This window comes from Excalfactoria chinensis, chromosome 4 (assembly GCF_039878825.1).
Source record: "Excalfactoria chinensis isolate bCotChi1 chromosome 4, bCotChi1.hap2, whole genome shotgun sequence".
NCBI lineage: Eukaryota > Metazoa > Chordata > Aves > Galliformes > Phasianidae > Excalfactoria > Excalfactoria chinensis.
This window is the reverse complement of record NC_092828.1, coordinates 55,911,296-55,931,438: the sequence shown is the minus strand read 5'-3', so window position 1 is coordinate 55,931,438 and position 20,143 is coordinate 55,911,296. Positions and strand designations below refer to the sequence as shown.

General features: G+C 37.5%; 1 protein-coding gene across 4 annotated transcripts in view; it reads left to right on the top strand.

The window, feature by feature from the left end:
* The window catches only part of DCLK2 (doublecortin like kinase 2), a 73,588-nt gene that overhangs the window by 3,189 nt on the left and 50,256 nt on the right, over window positions 1–20,143 (top strand). For all 4 annotated transcript variants that reach the window (XR_011903412.1, XR_011903411.1, XM_072335076.1 and 1 more), the window contains exon 2: window positions 11,619–11,953. Coding sequence is in view for 2 of the 4 variants with exons in the window: in XM_072335076.1 (XP_072191177.1) it covers window positions 11,619–11,953 (335 nt within the window). In the remaining 2 variants the exon portion in view is untranslated. The remainder of the gene's footprint in view (window positions 1–11,618; window positions 11,954–20,143) is intronic.

The following is a 20,143-nucleotide window of genomic DNA, read 5'->3' as shown; positions in this document are numbered from 1 at the left end:
TACAGTGATGGGGAGAAAAGCAAAGTAGTGAATTCATCATTCCTTGAACTTCTCTGAACTCTTTTCCAGCTGTTTTTTGTTCTTAAGAGGCTTGGGAGATTATTTATTTATTTTCCATCTTGTGGTTCAGAGAAAGCTTGATCTTTTTGAATAATCAAAGATTGGTAATACACTGAATCTTGAATTGCAATACACCACAAATAGTTTTGTATGGCATTTGGTAGTATTACATCTTTAATCTTTGGAAAATTAAAATGCCATTGTGCATACCAGCTACAGGCTATACATCAGCCCAAACATAGCTACTTAATGTAATGCCTATTTATTTGACTGCCTTGTTTGCATGCCATCAGTGTCACTGAAATAGTGCATGGAGTCGCAGCAGTTGAGGTTCACTAGTGATAGCTCTCTGAGTTCAGTAGAACTTGTGGCCTTGGTCACCCTTTACCAAGCCAGAAAGATGTGCATTAAGCTTTTTTTGACTCCAGCCCGTACATTTAGCTCTTGGACACTGACCTACCCCAAAACAAGCTCTTTGTGGCCTATTTGCTGTTTATCAGGTTAGTGCCTATTTTGGATAAAAGCTGACAACATAAAATTCTGTGCTGCAAGAGTCCAGATTGGCTGAATTGAGTCATCAGTGCATGTTCTTCAGGATTTGGGTGTATTTGGTTGTTTGTTTTAAAGGGAAAACAGCTAAAGCACAGGCATACTGTCAAATTCAAATATTATGGTCACAGCTTGAGTCACCTTAATAAGTGTGATTTGGTCACAATTTTATTGAAATCTGACAAGCTCCATTTAAAGCATATTGCTTTTCTTAACTGGATCTGACAGGCAAAAACAACAACAACAAAAAACATGTTTTGCAGGACCAATCCTCAGCAATTTCATTTATATTTCCAGTCCCTGTAGATTAGGAAACGCTTATGGATAGTGAGTTTGACAGCTTTCACTGCTTTCTTAAGCTGGGAGGAGTGAAAGATTTCAGTGTCTGCTCATCTTGAGTTTAGAAATCCAGAGAGATGATGGATTTAGGGAACGTTATGAATTTCTTCTGGCTTTGTATGCACCTTTACTGTCTGATGCCACTCTGCTTTACTTTTGATTAGTAGATTTGATGTACAATTTTTAAATTTTCATTAACAATAATGAATCATAGAATCATAGAATCATAGAATTACTCAGGTTGGAAAAGACCTTGAAGATCATCAAGTCCAACCGCAGCCTAACCAGTAGCCTATCTCTTAAAAAACAACCACAAAACAATACCACAACAACAAACCTCTGCTAAATCATATCCATGAGTACCACATCCAAGCGGCTCTTAAACACATCCAGGGATGGCGATTCAACCACCTCCTTGGGGAGCCCATTCCAGTACCTAACCACCCTTTCTGTAAAGAAGTTCTTTCTAATATCCAACCTAAACTTGCCCTGGCGCAACTTGAGGCCATTTCCCCTCGTCCTGTCACAAGTCAGTAGTGAGAATAGACCTGCCCCACTCTCACTGTAAGAACCTTTCAGGTACTGGAAGACAGCAATAAGGTCTCCCCTCAGCCTCCTCTTCCTCAGACTAAACAGCCCCAGCTTCCTTAGTCTCTCCTCATAGGGCTGATTCTCCAAGCCCTTCACGAGCCTCGTTGCCCTTCTCTGGACCTGCTCCAGTACCTCCATGTCCTTCTTGTGCTGAGGTGCCCAAAACTGGACACAGTACTCGAGGTGAGGCCTCACCAATGCTGAGTACAGGGGCAGGATGACTTCCTTAGTCCTGCTCACCACACCATTCCTGATACAAGCCAGGATGCCATTGGCCTTCTTGGCCACCTGGGCACACTGCTGGCTCATATTCAGCCGACTGTCCATCAGCACACCAAGGTCCCTTTCCGTCTGGGAGCTTTCCAGCCACACCTCCCCAAGCCTGTAGGATTGCCTGGGGTTAAATGAAATAATAGTTTTGTTTCTGTTCTTTTCTAAAATTAGCTAATTAAGCATTCATCTAAATCTTTTGTTGTCTTTAGAAATGCAACTTCTCTAAAGCATAACACAATGGTAGTAGAAAGAGCCATGCAATTCTTTATCACTAAAGCTTCTGTTTGACATCAATACTGGTTATGCCCTTTTCTCTCCTGTGCTTTGATGTTTTGATGGTGAAAAACATGAAGAATCTTGATTAAGATCTGCTGTAAGGCTGGGAGAAGAAAGCAACAGATTCCATTCCTGGAAAAAAAGACATTGATTTGTTACATGATAGGGACTCTTTCTAGTTCTTTAGGTAGGAACAACTGGTAAGAGTCCTTGTTTTTTCAATTACAGTGCCTAATTAATAGAGCTATTTTAAAGTGTCAGTAGTTTTGTCCGCATGGTTGCAATCAGCAGACTATATGCAGAGTAAGGAAGACTGTGTGGAGAGGTGGTGAATCAGAGTGTTTCAAAAGCAGACCTTGCACAAAGTACTTTCTGCCTTAGATTGTTATTGCATATTACATAAGAAGTAACACATAGTAACCTAAGTTGTAAAAAGATGTCAACAGTTTACAGGCCAGTACCTGCAGACCCACACCCCAGGAGAGGGAGGAGGGGGAGATGCGGAAAGGGTAGGAAGATGGCCCTAAAAAACAAAACAGCAGCAACAATCTGAGAAGGAAAGTTAATTTACTAACTATAATATCAGAATGCAAGATAACAATATAATTGGAATTGAGGCTGATAAATTAAATAAAATTGGAGATAGTGTCCAAAACCAAAGGCCTTACTCTAATGCTGAAGGTGAGACAGCTAGGGAGCACACATACAGAGATGAGCAGAAAGGGAAAAGGGTATGTCTTGTAACTTGAAATTTTATCTTTCCCTCTGAACAGAAAATGGAAATGCAAAGTCCTCTGGGGTATGTAGTTGTTCTTTTCTCAGAACCAGGTACTCAGAACTATTGGCAGTCCATGGAACTGGAGCATTAACTCTTTAACTCCCAGTGCACTACATTATGTTATGATATGGATTATCAATAACAAACAACAACAACAACAAAAATCATAAAACCATGACATTCTACCTCTTATTCCACATCACTACATCATGCTTCATATATATATATAAACAATAATTAACATGCATTTATATACACACATACATATATATACACATGGAATTATTGAGTGCACTCCTCCAACGTCAAATTCCCTTGTGGTACACACTGAACATCCCAATTTTTCTGCATTTTACCCACCAATTGGATCCAGGTCCCTGGGCAAAAACAGTTCCACGGAGAGATTTGCCCTTTCTAGAAGCTGGAAGGACCCAAAATGCTTTTTCCTAGCATGCTCTCTACATGTACAACAGGGTTCATATCTACCTCTATGGTACATAGAGAGCTGGATTGGGTAGGACCATCTCAGTTTATAAATAAATACTTGAGTACTGACCAACCAGGTGTCTTCTGCAAAATGCTTATTCCAATGCTTAAATGTTCTGCTACCCATTGCTTTTAGCATGGTCTTTAACAACCCATTGTGTTGCTTAATTTTACCAGAAGCTGGTGCATGATAGGGGATATGATAAATCCACTCAGTGCCATGATCTTCAGCCCAGGTATTTCCAAGGGAACTTTTGGAGTCCCATTATCTGACTCAGTTCTTTCTGGAGAGCCATGTTGTCACAGGACTTGTTTCTCAAGACCTAATATGGTGTTTCAGGTGGTAGCGTGGAGTACTGCTTATGTTTCAAGCCACCCAGTGGTTGCCTCCACCATAGTAAGCACATAATATGCACCACTGTGAGTCTGTGGCAAGATGATATAATAAGCCTGCCACACTTCCCCATATTTATACTTTTGCCATCACTCTTTCCCCCAGAGAGGCTTCATCCTCTTGGCTTGTTTAACTGTGGCATATATTTCACAGTCATAAATAACCTGCGCAATAGTATCCATAGTTAACTCCACCCTTTGGTCTCCAGCCCCTTTATATGTTGCATCTCTTCCTTCATGGCCCAAGGTTTCACAGACCCAACAAGCTTGAGTAATTCACCCTTGTTTTGCCAGACCAGGTCTATTTGAGCCACCTCAGTTTTGGCAGCTCAATCTATCTGATGGTTATTTTGTTGTTCTTCAGTAGCCTGACTCTTGGGCACACGAGCATCTACATGATGCACCTTTACAACCATATTCTTTATTTAGACAGCAATGTCTTTCCACAGTTCAGCAGCCCAAATCTTATTTAAGTTTCTGTGGCCTAATCAGTGCACTGAGTAGTCAAGAATATATTTTCTTGTCAGGGCAAGTAGATAAAACAAGTTACAAACTAATTGCCTAATTGTTATTACCAAAAGGTATAATTACCTTCCTGTGCTAAAGTCCAAAGCTATAACACTTAAAGATGCAGGAAATCTCTAAAAGGTGTAACAAAGAATGATAAAATGGAAGAATAAAAGGATTTAAAAAGTAAAAAGCATTTATTCTTGAGTTTATGTAGTTCCACAGTCTTGAGGCAGTGGGTTATGGATGCAAAAATACTGACATAATTGTTATTTCCAAGCAAAATAAGATAGTCCCACCACTGTAAATCAACTAATTCCGCAAGAGAAGCGTAATCTGCCTACAACTTATTTACTTACTTCAGAGAAAGCAGTCAGTATTACGTAGGGTTTATACCAAGACCCCTCAGCTATTTTCCTAAAGCTTTTTAGAAAGCTTGATCTGGGAGTTGAGGCCAGAAGATGTTCAGAGGTCCTTTCCAACTTGAGCAGCTCTGCAATTCTAAGATACCTTGTAGGAAGCTATTACCTGCACCTTCTGGCTAAATAAAGTCAAAAGAGAACTATAAGCAGTTAGTCATCTGCTATAATTCTCGTCATTGCACCAGGTTTTAAACAGTGCAAGGGGAACATAAGCGCTTTATACAGCAAATGCTGGTAACTCATACAGGATTACTGGAGGTGACATGAAAGAAGTTCTGTGAAAGAAAGGAAGCAAAGAAAAAAAAAGAAATCTAAATAAAATGTAATTTTACATAAAAGGGTTGGGTTTACTTTTAGATCATCTTTTTATACATGCTGTAAATGCACTCAACTTTGACACAGAGGATGCTGTCACAGTCCTTACATTGGAAGGTTAGTTGTTTTAACTGCCACGCTATACTGAAAAAGTGACTTTTGACACTCTTAAAGTTAACAAGTTCCACCAAAAGAAGATAGATATGAAATGGATACAAAGCAGACCTAGAACCCTGACTTGTCCTACTTGCTTCAAAGTGGAACGTGCTTTAAAAATGCTGAGAACACTGTGGTGCTGGTGTGTTTTTTTCCCCCTGTAGACATGCTACTGCTTGTGTCAGCTGTATCATTCTTTGTTACAGTGTGTCATTTAAAATGCCATGCTCTATGTGACATGCAGAAGATAATAGTGCTTGTTGATACTTTGCAAACCTAACCAGAAAATCTTGTTCAGGTGCTTTAGATTCAAATATCCTGACTCGAGATTTTTGAGTGCTATGCATTTCATTTCTTCCTTACATTCCTTGCTACATGGTATATCCACCTTTATTTAATGTCAAGTTTTTAACCTATTGCTAAGGGAAATGAAACGTCTGCATGTTTTTTATTAGAAGACTCTGTTTTTAAAGATGATATATCTAAATGTTTCTCTGCTGTTTTTAAAAATGCCTTCAAGTTGGCTTCAGCTCATATAACTCATGCCATGAAGAACCTTGAGCTGTAAGGCAGCTGTATTTCCTCAAAAACTCTACATTTTTGGAAGTAATGTATACTTGTGGTATAAAACACCAGTATGCATCTCTTTTCCTATGCGTACCTAAAGACGTATGGCTGAATTTTGGAGAATTTGTGTATGCTCCAATTCTTCACTCATGCAGTTTTGTTTTGAGAGAAGCTAAATATTCTTCCCATGAATAATAGTATTGAATAAACTGATGGCAAAAGAACTCTTTCATTAGATGAGTTTTTGAGCAGACTAAACAGTATTTAGACAACTAATGTCTTCGGCTATTTATCAGTCAGATTGATCAATATGATCTTGTTTCCTCTTTTCATCACTTCTCTCTTTACCATGGTGGGAGAGTGGTGAATATTTAGTTCAGTCTGTACTCTCAGTAACTGAAATCCTGCAGTGTGCTTGAACACGCTACCAACATGTGGGTCTTCACAAACAGAATACCTGATTACTAATGCAGAACAAGTAAATTATTAAGAGGCAGGTAGCATTTCCTGAGTAATAGGCAATATTTCACATCATCTATTTGTGGTTTGTTTTTTTTTTTTTCGGTTTTAATAAGACATAGGGAATCAGTAAACTTACTCCATTTGTTGATTATATTGTGACTCAAAATGTCAACAGATGTTATTCATTTTATGCTAGCATATGGCCCATTTGAAGAATTTCTGGTGGTAGCAGAATTTCTTCCTTGAAGAAGTGTCACTTTTAGATTGCTCTGGGTACCATTGTGAAGTGTTGGATGGATGACACATATGTTCTGTTGAAATTATGATGCCAACTTATAAGGAAGCTTCATACTTCTGCCAAAACTGCTCTGCAGGCTGCCTAGGCTTCCCACTGAAGAGTTTGGCTGGGTTTAGAGCCCCAGCTTTAACCTGTGCTGGTGATTCTTGCTTTTCATTTTCACACATACATACATAATAGTCTAAAGATGTAAAAACACTATTAACACTATATTTCATATATTTACCTACAAATTCCTGTGTAGTATTGGTGAGTAACTTCACAGGTTGAAAAACTAGGGAGCTGTCTGACTCTTGTTAATGTTGTAAGTCAATGACACTCTATTAACAGTAGTGTAATTGCTATGAGTACACACTGGTTAAGACTAGCATGTATTCGCTTCAAACTATTTCAAGATGGTTTCAAGTGGAAAGTGAGCCTTCAAACCTTAAAACTGACAGTATTTAAGTCAATAATGAAAATATATGAAGCATTGTTTATGCATGTGTTTGGAGTTATGTCAACTTTCTGTATCTGGCAGATTTACAAATTAGTTTAAAAGCAACAGCACAATCAAAATGCCTACTGAAGTCTCAGAAAACAATTTTCATAGTGAGTGTAACACTATAACACCATGGAAAGCACAGCAGTAATAGCAGGGTAGCAAAGTCCATGGCTGCAGCAAGTAAGTATAAGCCCCAGTGCAGCAGCCATGAAACAAAGGAGGGGGACATGGAAACAATGGGAAAAAAAAAAAATCTGATAAGACTTGGGAGGCAACAGGTAGACAGGGGTCTACCCAAGCTTTAGTTTTGTTTGGATGTCAGCCAGCATCCAGGAAAAGAGGCTTGTTTCCTCTTCTCTGAAAGAACAACTCAGTAAAAAAGCAGGATGGAATAGAGATATTTTAAAGAGACAGATGACCTTGTACTAGATGTCTCGACTGAAAGATTAGAATACCTGCATAGGCAACCAGCAATGTTATAAAAACTCAAAAATATGAATTGACTTGTAATTCAACTAAAACTTTGCAAATCAGTAAACAGGATGGCTGATAGTAGTGCCTTTATGATAAGTGGTTTTTATTTCAGCTGTAAAATCATGGTTGTTTGTTTTTTTTTCCCTAAAGCCAGACTCAAAAAGTTACATCACAAGTCTTTCATTTTATTGTTTTTGTTGTTGTTAATTTAGCTGTGTTTTCATGATTATCTCATTTGCCTTTTAGCAAGGACGACATATCTCATGATTTGTCAAACATCAGGGGTTTTGCTGATCATGCTTAGCATCAACATTCTTGTTTAATTGCTGCTTTCTCTGCAACATTTGCAAGAGGTACCCTAATCCCTGCAACTGTAGCTTTTTAATACTACTTCAGTCGCCCTACCTCCATCCAAAGGCACTTTATGAAACTTGACATAAATTGTACTATGGTTAGCAGGTAGTAGTGACATTTCCTAGGAACCAGATAGTTGTTTAATTGTTTTGCATCTTTGCTTTTTTTAAATCTACTTGTTACAAGATAGAGAAGCAACAAGGAAAGGGATAGCCTGTTTGGGTGTAATAGCAGTAGGTGCAAAACAGAAGGGAAAGCATCTGCCTATCTTAAAAAGGTTGGTGAGGTCCTTGGGTAGGCAGAGGTATCCAGACAAGACACTTTCATCCCCACTGCCAACCCTTAAATGAGGTCTGGGAAGGGGTGGAGCCAAGATCCATCTATTCTCTGGTGGCTCAGGTACTTCACATGCTGCTGAGCTCCCCTGGGTAGGCCCTGCCTTCCCACCAGGTGCTCCATCACTGGTTCAAGCTGTGACCTAGTGTTGCCTACACACTGCTATTTTAGTAGTGCTTGCTTCATTATCTTGTATTTTCTCATAGGAGTTAAGAAAGTTGTTTGAATGCAAAACTAAACCACAAAACCCACTTATGATAGAATGAAAAAGAAGTTTAGGATCTGTAGAGTATTTCCCTATTTACAACTGAATATGAATTGCAGATCATTATGCTCTCTAGTCTATGAACTTTTGAACTGGAAGGCATTTGATTAAGCAGTTACCATCACCTACTATTTCCTACCTATAAGATATCTGCCCCCGTCTCTCCCCCAGATATCAAACCAGATGAGAAAATCCACAAGAAGTATCAGAGTTTAAAGCCCATTGCCACTGATAAATTTACCAGCAAATACAATACCACAGCTAGTACTGTCCAAACAGAGTAGAGGGAACTAAAGAGCCAACTGGAGAGGTAACCCTCTCCAAAGACAAAGACAAAAGGGGAAGCAGAAGCTTAAATTACCAGAAGCAGAACTGATAGAAATGTCCTGGGAGATACATTCTCAGTTTTCAAAAAGCACAAACAGGCTTGGTTTGCTTTGGGAAGGGAAACAAGGCACAGATCTTTCTCACGCAGCATATCTCTAGCATCTCTGCAATAGCAGCTACCTTGTGCTACTACCTATACACCACTGTTCAAGAGGAATTGTAACTGTGCATTTTTGTAACATTTACTTTCAGTTTGCCACCAGAGAAAAATTATCCCAAGAAGCAGCAGCCTGCAAGGCTAAGCTGACACACCTGTAAGACTCAACCATCAGAGAAGGTTTTTGTTGGATTTAAACTGTATTTCAGAGCTAAGTTTCTGACATCCCAAGGAAAACCTTACAGTTATTTTGTTCTCAGAGTTCATTTAAGGGACAAAATTAACAAGAAGGAAAGTATTGTGAGAACAAGCTGCTTGTAATAGGTGTTATGGAATCTGTTTCTGCAAATACTCACAACCAAATGTGGACACCACTCCTTGCACTAATTGCTTTGCAACTGCTTTGTAATGTCTGGACAAAGAGACAGGGCATATGCAGAACATCAGCTACAGTTAATCAGTACTGGGTTGACTCAATGGCAACAACTGTGACCAAAATTGGATACAGGAATCCATAATGCTATAACAGGAAAGAAAGTGCAACAACAACAGCAGAATAGCAAAGTCCAAGGCTGTATCAAGTGAGGACTCACTCAAATGCAACAGCACAGAAACAAAAAGAAAGAATTTGCTTACCTTCAGAAGGCTACAGATAGCCAGGAACCTCCAGAGAGACACCCTTACATCCACTACCAACCCTTAAATGAGGTCTGGGAAGGGGTGGATCTTGCCCCCACCCCTTCTGGTCACTTTAGTACATTGCATGCACCTGAGCTCTCCTGGGTTGGCCCTGTCTTCCCACCATGTACTCAATCACTAGTTCAAGCTGTGACTTAGCATTTCCTCTACAGTGGGGTTATATGTTAAGGTTAGATGCATGAAAATGTCATTAAAGGCACATAGAGAAATAGCAAAACTTATCTGTACATGTGATTTGATTTATAAAGTTACCTGTTACATTGTTAATAATGTTGGACTTGGTTTGTCTGATTTAAACAACAATTGGACAAATTAAAAACAGTCACCAATTAAAAGAAATAATTGTCTTTCTGTGTGTGCGTGAAGATCATCTGAATTAATCCCAAGAAGATTTAAAATCAGTCCACATGTGAAAGCTATGGACAAATATTACATACAATGTTACGGTTCTACATTTCTCTACCTACAAAATAAAATGAGGTAGTATTTTCACAAAAGGCTTGAAAACTCTTGCAAATAGATTTGTGCTAATGTATTGTTTACTTAGAAGGATAAAACAACAATTCAAACAATATCACAGTGTTCCAAAACTAATGGTGATTTTTTTAGGCTTACTTCCAAGTATACCATTTTCTAGGAAATCTGCCTATGGTGAATTTATACCCATGATTTTTTTCTTTGTTAAGTATTTCATACGGTTGTATAATCAACTGGATGCCCTGTTAAGCCAATCAAATTGACAGTTAATTCCTAGAATGGCCAATGTATAGAAAATCAGTCTTTATGCAGAATGTAACAAGTGATTTGTTTCCAAAAGTCTCAGGAGAACTTAGAAACTATGGGTGAAGTGAAATATTAGAAGCTTAAGTGCTAACTGTAGTAAAATAAAAACATCCTTTGTCTTTTAAAGTATGAACAAAGGAAGTCAGTGCATGCATTTTTCTCTCTTGTGTTATTGTGCCATATGTATCTGCCTTGCAGGTGTAGTAAAACTTGTTTTTCATGTAAAAACCTCGATTACCAATTTTAGTTTGTATGACTGAAACAAGAAAGCAGCATGCAGTTTAAAACACTTAATGAACAATCTGTGTCATGCTACAATTCTCAAGTGATTATTTTATTCCTCTATGATGATGGGCACAAACTGGAACACAGGAATTTCAATATGAACATAAGAAAAAAAATCATTTTGAGAGTGATAGTGCATTGGAACGGGCTGTCCAGAGAGGCTGTGTAGTCTTCTATGGAGATACTCAAAACCCACGTGGGTGCTTTCCTGTGTAACTTACTGTAGAGAACCTCCTTTAATAGAGAGTTTGGACCAGATGATCTCCAGAGGTCTCTTCCAACCCCTATAATTCTGTGATTCTTCAAGTTCATGTTGCTGTTTATGGAAACATTCAACATGCACAAGAAAACGAAATCCTTAGATCTACATTATGGCTGGTTTCAAGTACTTTGATGTGAAGGTTTGAATTGCTAACCGGTAATAAAGTGTTTTATAGTTTTTTATTTGTTGGTTGGTTTGTATTCTCGCCTTTTATTATTATTATTATTATTATTATTATTTAGGAGATATCAGAAATGCATAATTTAAACTAAGAAAGAAAACAAAATGTAGTTGCCTTTTTATTATTCCTATAGTCTCAGTCTTGTTTGTGGCCTCAGTGGAGGCTGTTGGTCTAAAAAGCGTTGACTACATTTCAACAGCATATCCTTGGAGCAAAGTCAACGTATACCTTCTGATGGTCAGATCAGGGATCTTAACACGATCACATTTTGCTCTCTTTGAAAAGCAATGGGAAATATTTTCAACATCCTTGTTATCTGTCATTGTGTTTCATTGCTTAAACAGAGGTCTTTTGAAACCTACTGAAATCACTCTGAGAGTACTGCTTGGATAGATTTTGGCTAGTTTACCAACTTTCATTTAAAATGATCTGCAGTTGGAATACAGAAACCACTGCTTCTGACAAATCTGTCATTATTTAAATTGATAGAAGTAACTGCAAAACCTCCTAAATTAAGAAAATGTCATCTTTTTTTTCAGGTGAAAGTTATGTATGTGCATCAAATGAACCATATCGGAAAGTTGATTATACCAAGAATGTCAATCCAAACTGGTGTGTGAACATAAGGACTGGGTCCACTCGATCCCTGACATCTTTGTCATCCACAAAGAGTGAAGTGAAGGAGAGTAAAGATTTCATTAAACCCAAATTGGTGACTGTTATTAGGAGTGGAGTAAAACCACGAAAAGCTGTGAGAATTCTGCTGAATAAGAAGACTGCTCACTCCTTTGAACAGGTCTTGACTGACATCACTGAAGCCATTAAGTTAGATTCGGGTGTAGTCAAGAGACTCTGTACGCTGGATGGAAAGCAGGTAGGAGATTAAATTGCTGTGAAAATCTAATAATTATGAATTACTCTGTTTGTTTTTATAACTAAAGCTCTTGTTACTATATAGGCTTTAACCTGCTGCTGAATAAGGATAATTAAATAAACAGCATGTTTTTTCATTTCTATTCAAAATATCTGGAAAAAATGTTAAAATTCTCTCTACTGCAAAAGAAAATGATTACCTTAGAAGAAAAAATACCTTTTCATACACTGTTGTATTGCTAAACTAAGTGCTTATTATTTTCAGTAATTTAGTTTCACTTGAAATTTATGAAAGTAAACTTGTTTAAAATACACATTTTCAGAAGCAGAGTCATATTTTCAGACTACTGCATGGTGTCATGTGTTATATGAAAAACATTGTGGTCCTCTTCCATTTCACCTCTGCAGTTTCTCATAAACAAAATACTGGAATGTCATCCTGGATAGAGTAATTGAGATCGCAAAGGTCAAGAATTTTATCTGAAATAGTATTTCACAGGCAGTGTTCGTAACTTGCCTTACTTTTAGTTTTCAAATGGCAAAAACATGCTGTTGAGATTAATGATACAGTAGGTCTTTTATTCTAACCCAGAAACACAAAGGAGTGACCCAAAAGAATATTGTGCTGCACATGATAAAAGTGCCAGTAATGCATTTGCTGCTGATTAGTCTGGCTAGTGAGTCAGCTTTTTGTATAGTGGGACTTTGACACCTAATGCCCTTATTTGACACTGATATGGAATTTTGATTGCTTTATGAGTCTAGTAATGCAGAGCAACATAGGCTGAAAAGTAGATCACGTTTGATACCTGATACGTGGACTATGGTATTGTTGATTAAATATTGGGATCCTTGCTCATCCAGAAGATATTTTTGCATATCTACATACCTATATGTTTGCATGTGCTACTTCTAAAGGTTTTGGTTTTGTTTAAGGAGAGAAGGGAACTTGTTTTCCTCAGACATTTTACAATAATAGTGGTCCTAGAGACCACTGAAGAAGCACCTGCTTCATGTTGCAAGTTGCTAGATAACGCATTGCAGAAAAAGTGCACTGATTCAAATAATCTGGACATGGGCTCTGTCTCTGGCTATGTTCTGTGTACTACAGATATACTTTCTATAATCAAATGCTTGTAAAGAAGTACTTTTATATATTTGTCTCACTATTGATACCAAGGAACAACTGAGTCTCCCAATTCATGATATTCAAGGGCACTATAATATGTTTTCAGTTCTTGAATAGTTGTATATTGTGGCTTTTTTTTGTTGTTGTTTTTGTTTTTTTAAATGAGATTTGTTAATGAGATTTGTTACAGGAGAATCCTTTCTAAGGATGTGCTTTGCTTTTTGAAAGTCCTGAAATGTGATTTAGTCATGTTTAATTTAATTCATTGCAAAGTGGCTTTGAGGATATTTATTCTACAATATTTTTTTTCTGCCCATGAAGTCTTCTGTTACCATCCCACATAAAAGTAATGTTATTTTCACAGGAAAGTAGTTCAAAAAGATTTGGAAGAATTGGAAAGGCAACTGCTACAGTTTGGAGACACAAATCAGATTCACTTCTTCTACGAATCACTAACACAGTAGAAACTCACTAATCTGCATTAATGTGGTAGTTGCAGTGGTACGTCAGGGAGCAATAAAATTAACCAACTTGCAGTCGTACATTAAATTACACATATGTTGCTTACATATCAGTGTTACTCATAGTGGACAATGACTGCCTGCCTTCAGTGTACCGTCAGGACAACTAATCATAAGTAATGCTTCAAAATAAGTGTAAGATTTCTCAGTGCTATGGAATCGCTTCTCCTGCCTTTCCCTGGTAGCCAGATTTAGACTGCAAATGTAGTTTTTTTTCAAGCAGAATAGAGATATTTCTACTTCTTGCAGGAAGCAGGCTGCACATATCCTTATTGCATGCTTGTTATTCCTTCATCTCCACATAAACTGTGTGCATTTGGAAGAAATGACTTCTGCTCTTCCAGCTAAGCTTTGGGAAAGAGCCTTTCCTTGCACAGCCACAGCACAATTATGATTTAAGGGATTATGCGATATAGTGCCTCAGGTGGAATACCTATGACTTTAGACACCAGGGTAATAAAAGCAGCCTTCTGTTTCTCTAGGCAGATAGAGATGTCTGGGGGCTGTTTTTGGGAAAACAACAATGACAAAGCAAAGGGCTGACCCCAGTTTGAGGCAAAGAGAATTTCTTTCTTTCTTTGTTTATTACTGGTATACATAGAGGTTGGTGCCCAAGGACTTTGTGAGGTTTGGCAAATAAAGAGTTGTTTTGCTGCCAATTGGTGGAAATTTCTGAGCCTATTTTCTCTAATGTAGTAATTGCTTATTCTTCTAAATCTGCAAGGGAGGCAGATCTTTTATGTCCTTCCTATTGTTGGCACAGCTTGAAAGGCAACCATTAAAAAAAAAAAAAAAAAAAAAAAAAAAAAAGACTCTAAATGGCTACGTTCTTATAAATGTAGCTTTTGTGATCCTCAAGGCTCTCTCCCCAACCCCCTCTTATTTCAACTCTGAGGAAATACCATTTTTCTTTTTTTTTTTTTTCTTCCTCCTTTGAGAGGCAGTTGGTTTAGGTAGTATGTGGAACTGATGCTGAAATTCAAGAGTTTAAACATGCATGTGTAAAACTTGTATCCTTTTATAAGGGACTGCATGGTTCTCCTTAACTATGGGACAATTTTGTTTTCTGTTGATATATGGGTGGTAAGAAATGGAAATAAAAAGCAGTGACCTGTGAAGGAACCTTGTTTTTAATTTTGAATAGTACGATGGAAATGTCTACAACACAAGTTTTGTGTACTCATCTGACTTCATTAATCTTTGCTGCAGCAACTCCTGATAATAACGCAGAACAACATTCATCTCACTTATTTTCCTTGATTACTTTGTATGAAGGCAATTATCTAGCTTTAAATTGTAAGATTTTATAATATTTGGAATGATTCCTTTTGTCATCAGATGTGTAATAAATGGGAGATGTGATTTGGAGTATTAGCACTGGGTAGTCTCAAGTACAGAATTTCTTCTAACTACATTTGTGTAAAACTTGTCATTTCACTTTTGTTAAGCAGCTAACAAAAACATTAATTTCCAGAACTTCTGTGATTGGTTTTGAGGAAAAATAATCACATGAAAGTAACAAGGCATTTACTTCGCTGTGCTGGCTTCTGCCATTCCACTTTCTGTCCTTCTGACATTCAGGTTTTCCTAATATATTTGTCTGAGCAGAGTGCTTTCCTTACTTGGCTGGGTTTTCCTTTCTCTGTTCTCTGCTGGAATCTGTCACTTTCCTACTGTGAAGCAAGGACAGTCACACTGAACCTTCTGCAGTTGGGAAGTTAACCCTTTGATATCTCCAAAGACAGTGGAGCATTTCCACCTTGCTTCGGAAGCTTCAAGTAACAATTTTTGCAAAGTAGAAGGTAGCAACATAATAACATACAAAACTTGGAAACATTATTTGTCACCAAAAAGAAAACAGAAATGTTTACTCCCAGAAGTCAATAATTTTTCAAGTCTGTATTGTATTGCAGTTTCATGGGTGAAAGTCTATATGTGAATGGAAAAGTTGGACGAGCCATTTATACTATACTCCATTCTCAAAAATATTGAGAACATACCACAAATAAAACACACTTTAATGGCTTTTTTTTTTTTTTTTTTTTTTTGATGGGCCACAAACATATTGGTGGATCTCTTCGAAACCAAAGGCTTTGAAATTTTCTGATTATTCCTTATATTTAAATGGGTAATTAAAGATAGCATATTAGTAAGTATTCATCAAACTTATTGAGTTCTTCCCTCACTATTTTGTTCTTTATCATCTAGTGACAGTTTTGAAAGTTCTTAGTAGAGAAATGCTAGTTTCAAGTCAATTTTCTATTTGTTTTGTAGTGGTAATTTTAAGAGATCAACTGCAGCTGTTAAGTTACCCATCAGAGATGGCAGGTCTTAATAGAAACTGAAACAAACGTTCAGTAGGAGAGACATTAAAGGCTTACAGCTTATCAAATCTAGAGGGTATATATTTGCTCTAAAATTCAGATGAATGAAGAGGGGCATTTTTGTTTTCAGTAACTAAAGGCTGTCTACAGCTTTGGATGAACTGCTGAGCTAGAGGCAGAAGAACAAAAATGTGAATGCCAGTAAACATTAAAAATATTTAAGTACATACACCTGCACATCAGAGTAAAATCCATAGAGCAAGGTTTACCCAGTGCAAGAGTAAACCCAGTACTGATAAACTTCATCTAACATTTGAAATAAAATGTGACTTAGGGGAAAGATGGTCTTATACTAGAGCCTAGAATTGCTTCAGAGAACAAACAGAGAGATGTCTGTCTATTGGGTGTAGGATAAAAGTCAAGCGAGTGTAAGAAAAATAATTAAAGTAGCCCAGTTGTTGAGAAAGTCACATGACAGGAAAAGAGTTAATCCAGGGATACTGTGAGGAAGTTTTATGGTTTTTTGTTTTGTTTTGTTTGTGCTGTTGTGTTTTTTTCCTTCAGATTTTCAGTTGGTAGGCTCAGAACCGGAATCAGTGGTAATTTATTGCTAGAGGGAAGGAGGAAATTGTGTACTCAAACAGGAGATAATTTTGGCCTCCATCCATGGATATAGAAGTTTTCCCATCTGTGATTATTTATGGAAGGCGGCATTATATGAAACTATCCCAAAATGAACTGTGCCCTGATATAGATGCAGAGATCTGAAAAACACCCTAAATTTGAAAATGCGTCTATACCACTTTTCCACCTAAAGATCTAAAGGAACACTTTCTGAAGTAATTCCATTTAATATTGTCCTACAAAGGCCACAGGTAGGTTGCGTGTTCAGGATTTACTTCAAATAAGTATTTACAGCTTTTACCTCAGTGGTCATAGACTCATTGCCATTCTGAGGAGAAACAAAAATAAAATGAATTGAAAATGCAAATACTAAGGATTTTGCTTAAAAGTACCAAAGTTATAATGCAGAAAGTATTAAAGAAGGGGGAAAAAAAATGACCATCTAATGAGTCATCTAAGATGAGAGTCTTAAACTGTCAGTAAACAATCATGCTGAGAAAGCTCATTAGCTTTGTTCCATCTGCAAAAAAATTAAGGTCATGGCTTTCTGAAACAAAAGTAATTTATTTGGAGGAAGGAGGTAGATGGGAAGGAACCTACGTACTCTTTCTTTCTGCAAATAAAAAACCTAAAATAGAGCGCAGATAAATGGAGAACATATACCTCCTTCCTTTCCTTACTCCCACAGGGATACATAATTCTAGCTTTGGGGATGTGATGTAGCAGTACTCAAAACATCATGGCTGGGTGAGTGCAGATTTAATCTTTTCCAGCAAGGTAGGGCTTAGATAAATAATCAGTAATACCCACTGCGATCAAACCAACAGATTAGCGAAGAAGGATGTTAAAATAACAGAGTATTTTTCAAAAGAATACAAAATCAGACCCTGATAGGAAGTCAGCACTTCTAAAGTAGAGAATGGTAACTGGAAAAAAAACAAACAACAAAACAACAAACTGGTATTTTAACTAAAAGCAAGCATATGTGTACTGCTACAACTGGCATCCAACTTGCCAGTCTTTCTGGATCCACAGAGAGGATAAATCCTGTTGGGTTTTCAGTTTTTGTCTGCACACTCTGAGAGCTGACAGCACTTAATACAAATGACAGGCTGCACAGTGTGGGAAACAATCACTGCAAAAACAGTGGTGTCACCAACAGAAACACTGAATCTTCGCTGATGTATGATTACAATAATTTCAACACTGTTTTACAGTGTGTAGATGTTAGAATAAATGAAGGGTATGCAGTCATTGTCTGCCATCTGCCACACTAAGATGAAATCACATGACTTGGAAACTAAACCTTGGGAATTTGTTGTGTCCCGCTGAGCCTGGCCATTAACAGATAATTAGTCTGGTTTCCAAAAAAAAAAAAAAAAATAAAAAAAATAAAATTAAAAAAAAAATCTTTTGAATTCATTCTGCAGCTGTCATATGCTAAACTAGAATTTGTTTCACAGGTCTGTTCTTCCTTGGAGATCATGAATTCTTTTCCTTTAGCTAAATTATCCTTTTATTTATTTATTTTAATTCAGAAAATAGTTTATGGATTATCAGGTCTAAATATGCAGACTTTTCTTAAAGAAGCCTGTGACACCTCACACTACAACTGCATTTGAAAGAGATTTAAGACTGATTTCTCCCTGTTCCTCTTCATAGTAGCCTATGAACAGACTTCCTAGTTTTGAGATGTGTCTTTCAGGTTGTCACATTGATGGATCTGTTATACTAGCTGCTGCTTAGTTGGCTGGAATCAGATTGTCAGTCTCTTAAGTTTTCTGAAGCAGTAATACCAAAATGTTAAAATAAGGACTTTTCTAATAGATTTATACCAGTCTTCCAGAAAAACTCCATTCTCACCCATACAAAACTAATGGCATGGAACAGTCACTCAGAAAGAAAAGAGAATATTCATCTTTAATTTTTAAAATCACAGAATGACCTGAGTTGGAAGGGACCTCAAGGATCATGAAGCTCCAACCCCCCTGCCTGCCAGGGCCACCAAACTTCCATGTTTACTAGATCAGGTTGCCCAGGGCCCCATCCAACCTGGCCTTAAACACTTCCAGGGATGGGGAATCCACAACGTCCCTGGGCAGCCTGTTCCAGTACCTCACCACTCTCCTAGTAAAGAACTTCCCCCTGACATTCAACCTAAATCTTTCCTCTTTCAACTTAAAACCATTTTCCCTTGTCCTACTATTATCAGCCCGTTCGAAGAGTTTACTCCCCTCCTGATTATAGGTACCCTTCAGGTACTGAAAGACTGCAATGAGGTCACCCTGCAGCCTTCTTTTGTCCAGGCTGAAGAAAAATACAAAAAAAAATTATATTACATAAAATATCAGTGCCTGTTTAATTTGCAACAAACCTTTAAGCGCAGTAATCTGAAAACTGGTGGGAACATGATGTTGAAGTAAGCAGTACTGGCCAACCTTTTAAATAAAAGTGCTTTCCAGAAATGAAATGGAGCTATAACCCTATTTGTATCTTGAAATTTGTAAGCCTTACAAAGGATGATAGCATCTTTCTGTGGATGCAGCAAAGTTAAGTGTTCTAATAGCACCTCTGACACAAAGTTGACCACAATCATCTTCTGTTTTTGAAAGCCTAACATTTATCTTATGTTCTTAAATAGTTGTTTGGTCTATGTTGATATTTAGTTTATTGATATATGGCACAGGGACTCTGCAATTGCAGGAGACTTTTAATGCTAAGAAAACAAAGGATATTAAAAAAAACTTGTAAGCTACAGAACTGGAACATAATATGTCTAGAATGTTTTCAAAGAACATCCACTGTGTCTTTATCTACTCTCAACACCTATAACAGACAAAAGACAGCCTACCAACCATTAAGATTTTGTGACTTCGCGTATTACAGAGAAAGAGCAATCAAGAGAGTTGATGAATTTCCTGCCCCCTTCAATACCACATAGTTCTAGATGGTATAATACTATAACATGATGGAAAACACACTAATAGGATAGTAGGGTAACAATACCCTAAGTTGCAGCAAATGAGGATAAGCCCAAACACAGCAACCAAGAATACAGAATCAAATGAAAAAAAAAAAAAAAAAAAAAAAAAAGAAGAAAAAAAAAAAAGCTACTTACCCTTAGAAGACCTCAGGTTCACAGGAATCTCCAGCAAAATCGCCATGCCTCCACTGCCAGCCCTTAACTGAAGTCTGGGAAGGTGTGGGTCCTGGCTCTTCCCTTTCTGGTCGCTTAGGTACATTGCATGCACCTGAGCCTCCCTAGGTTGGCCCTGCCTTTCTGCCAGGTGCTCCATCAGTGGTTCAGGCCATGACTTAGCATTTCTGCTACAGATGAACTTTTCCAAAAGCTGATGCCCATGAAAGCTCTGATACATTATTGTGTAAATACAGTAGAGCATATTTGTAATATTTGTGTAGCTGGATATTTGAAAACTATATAATTATACTTCGTATTACTTACAGCATAATACAGTAAAATCAGTTCTGTAAGCAGGGGAATCCTAATAGTAAAAAGATGAACAGCTGATGAAGTCTGAATCATGAAGTGTCACTTGCAGTTCTGTATTAGCCCAGAACCTGAGATTCTTATT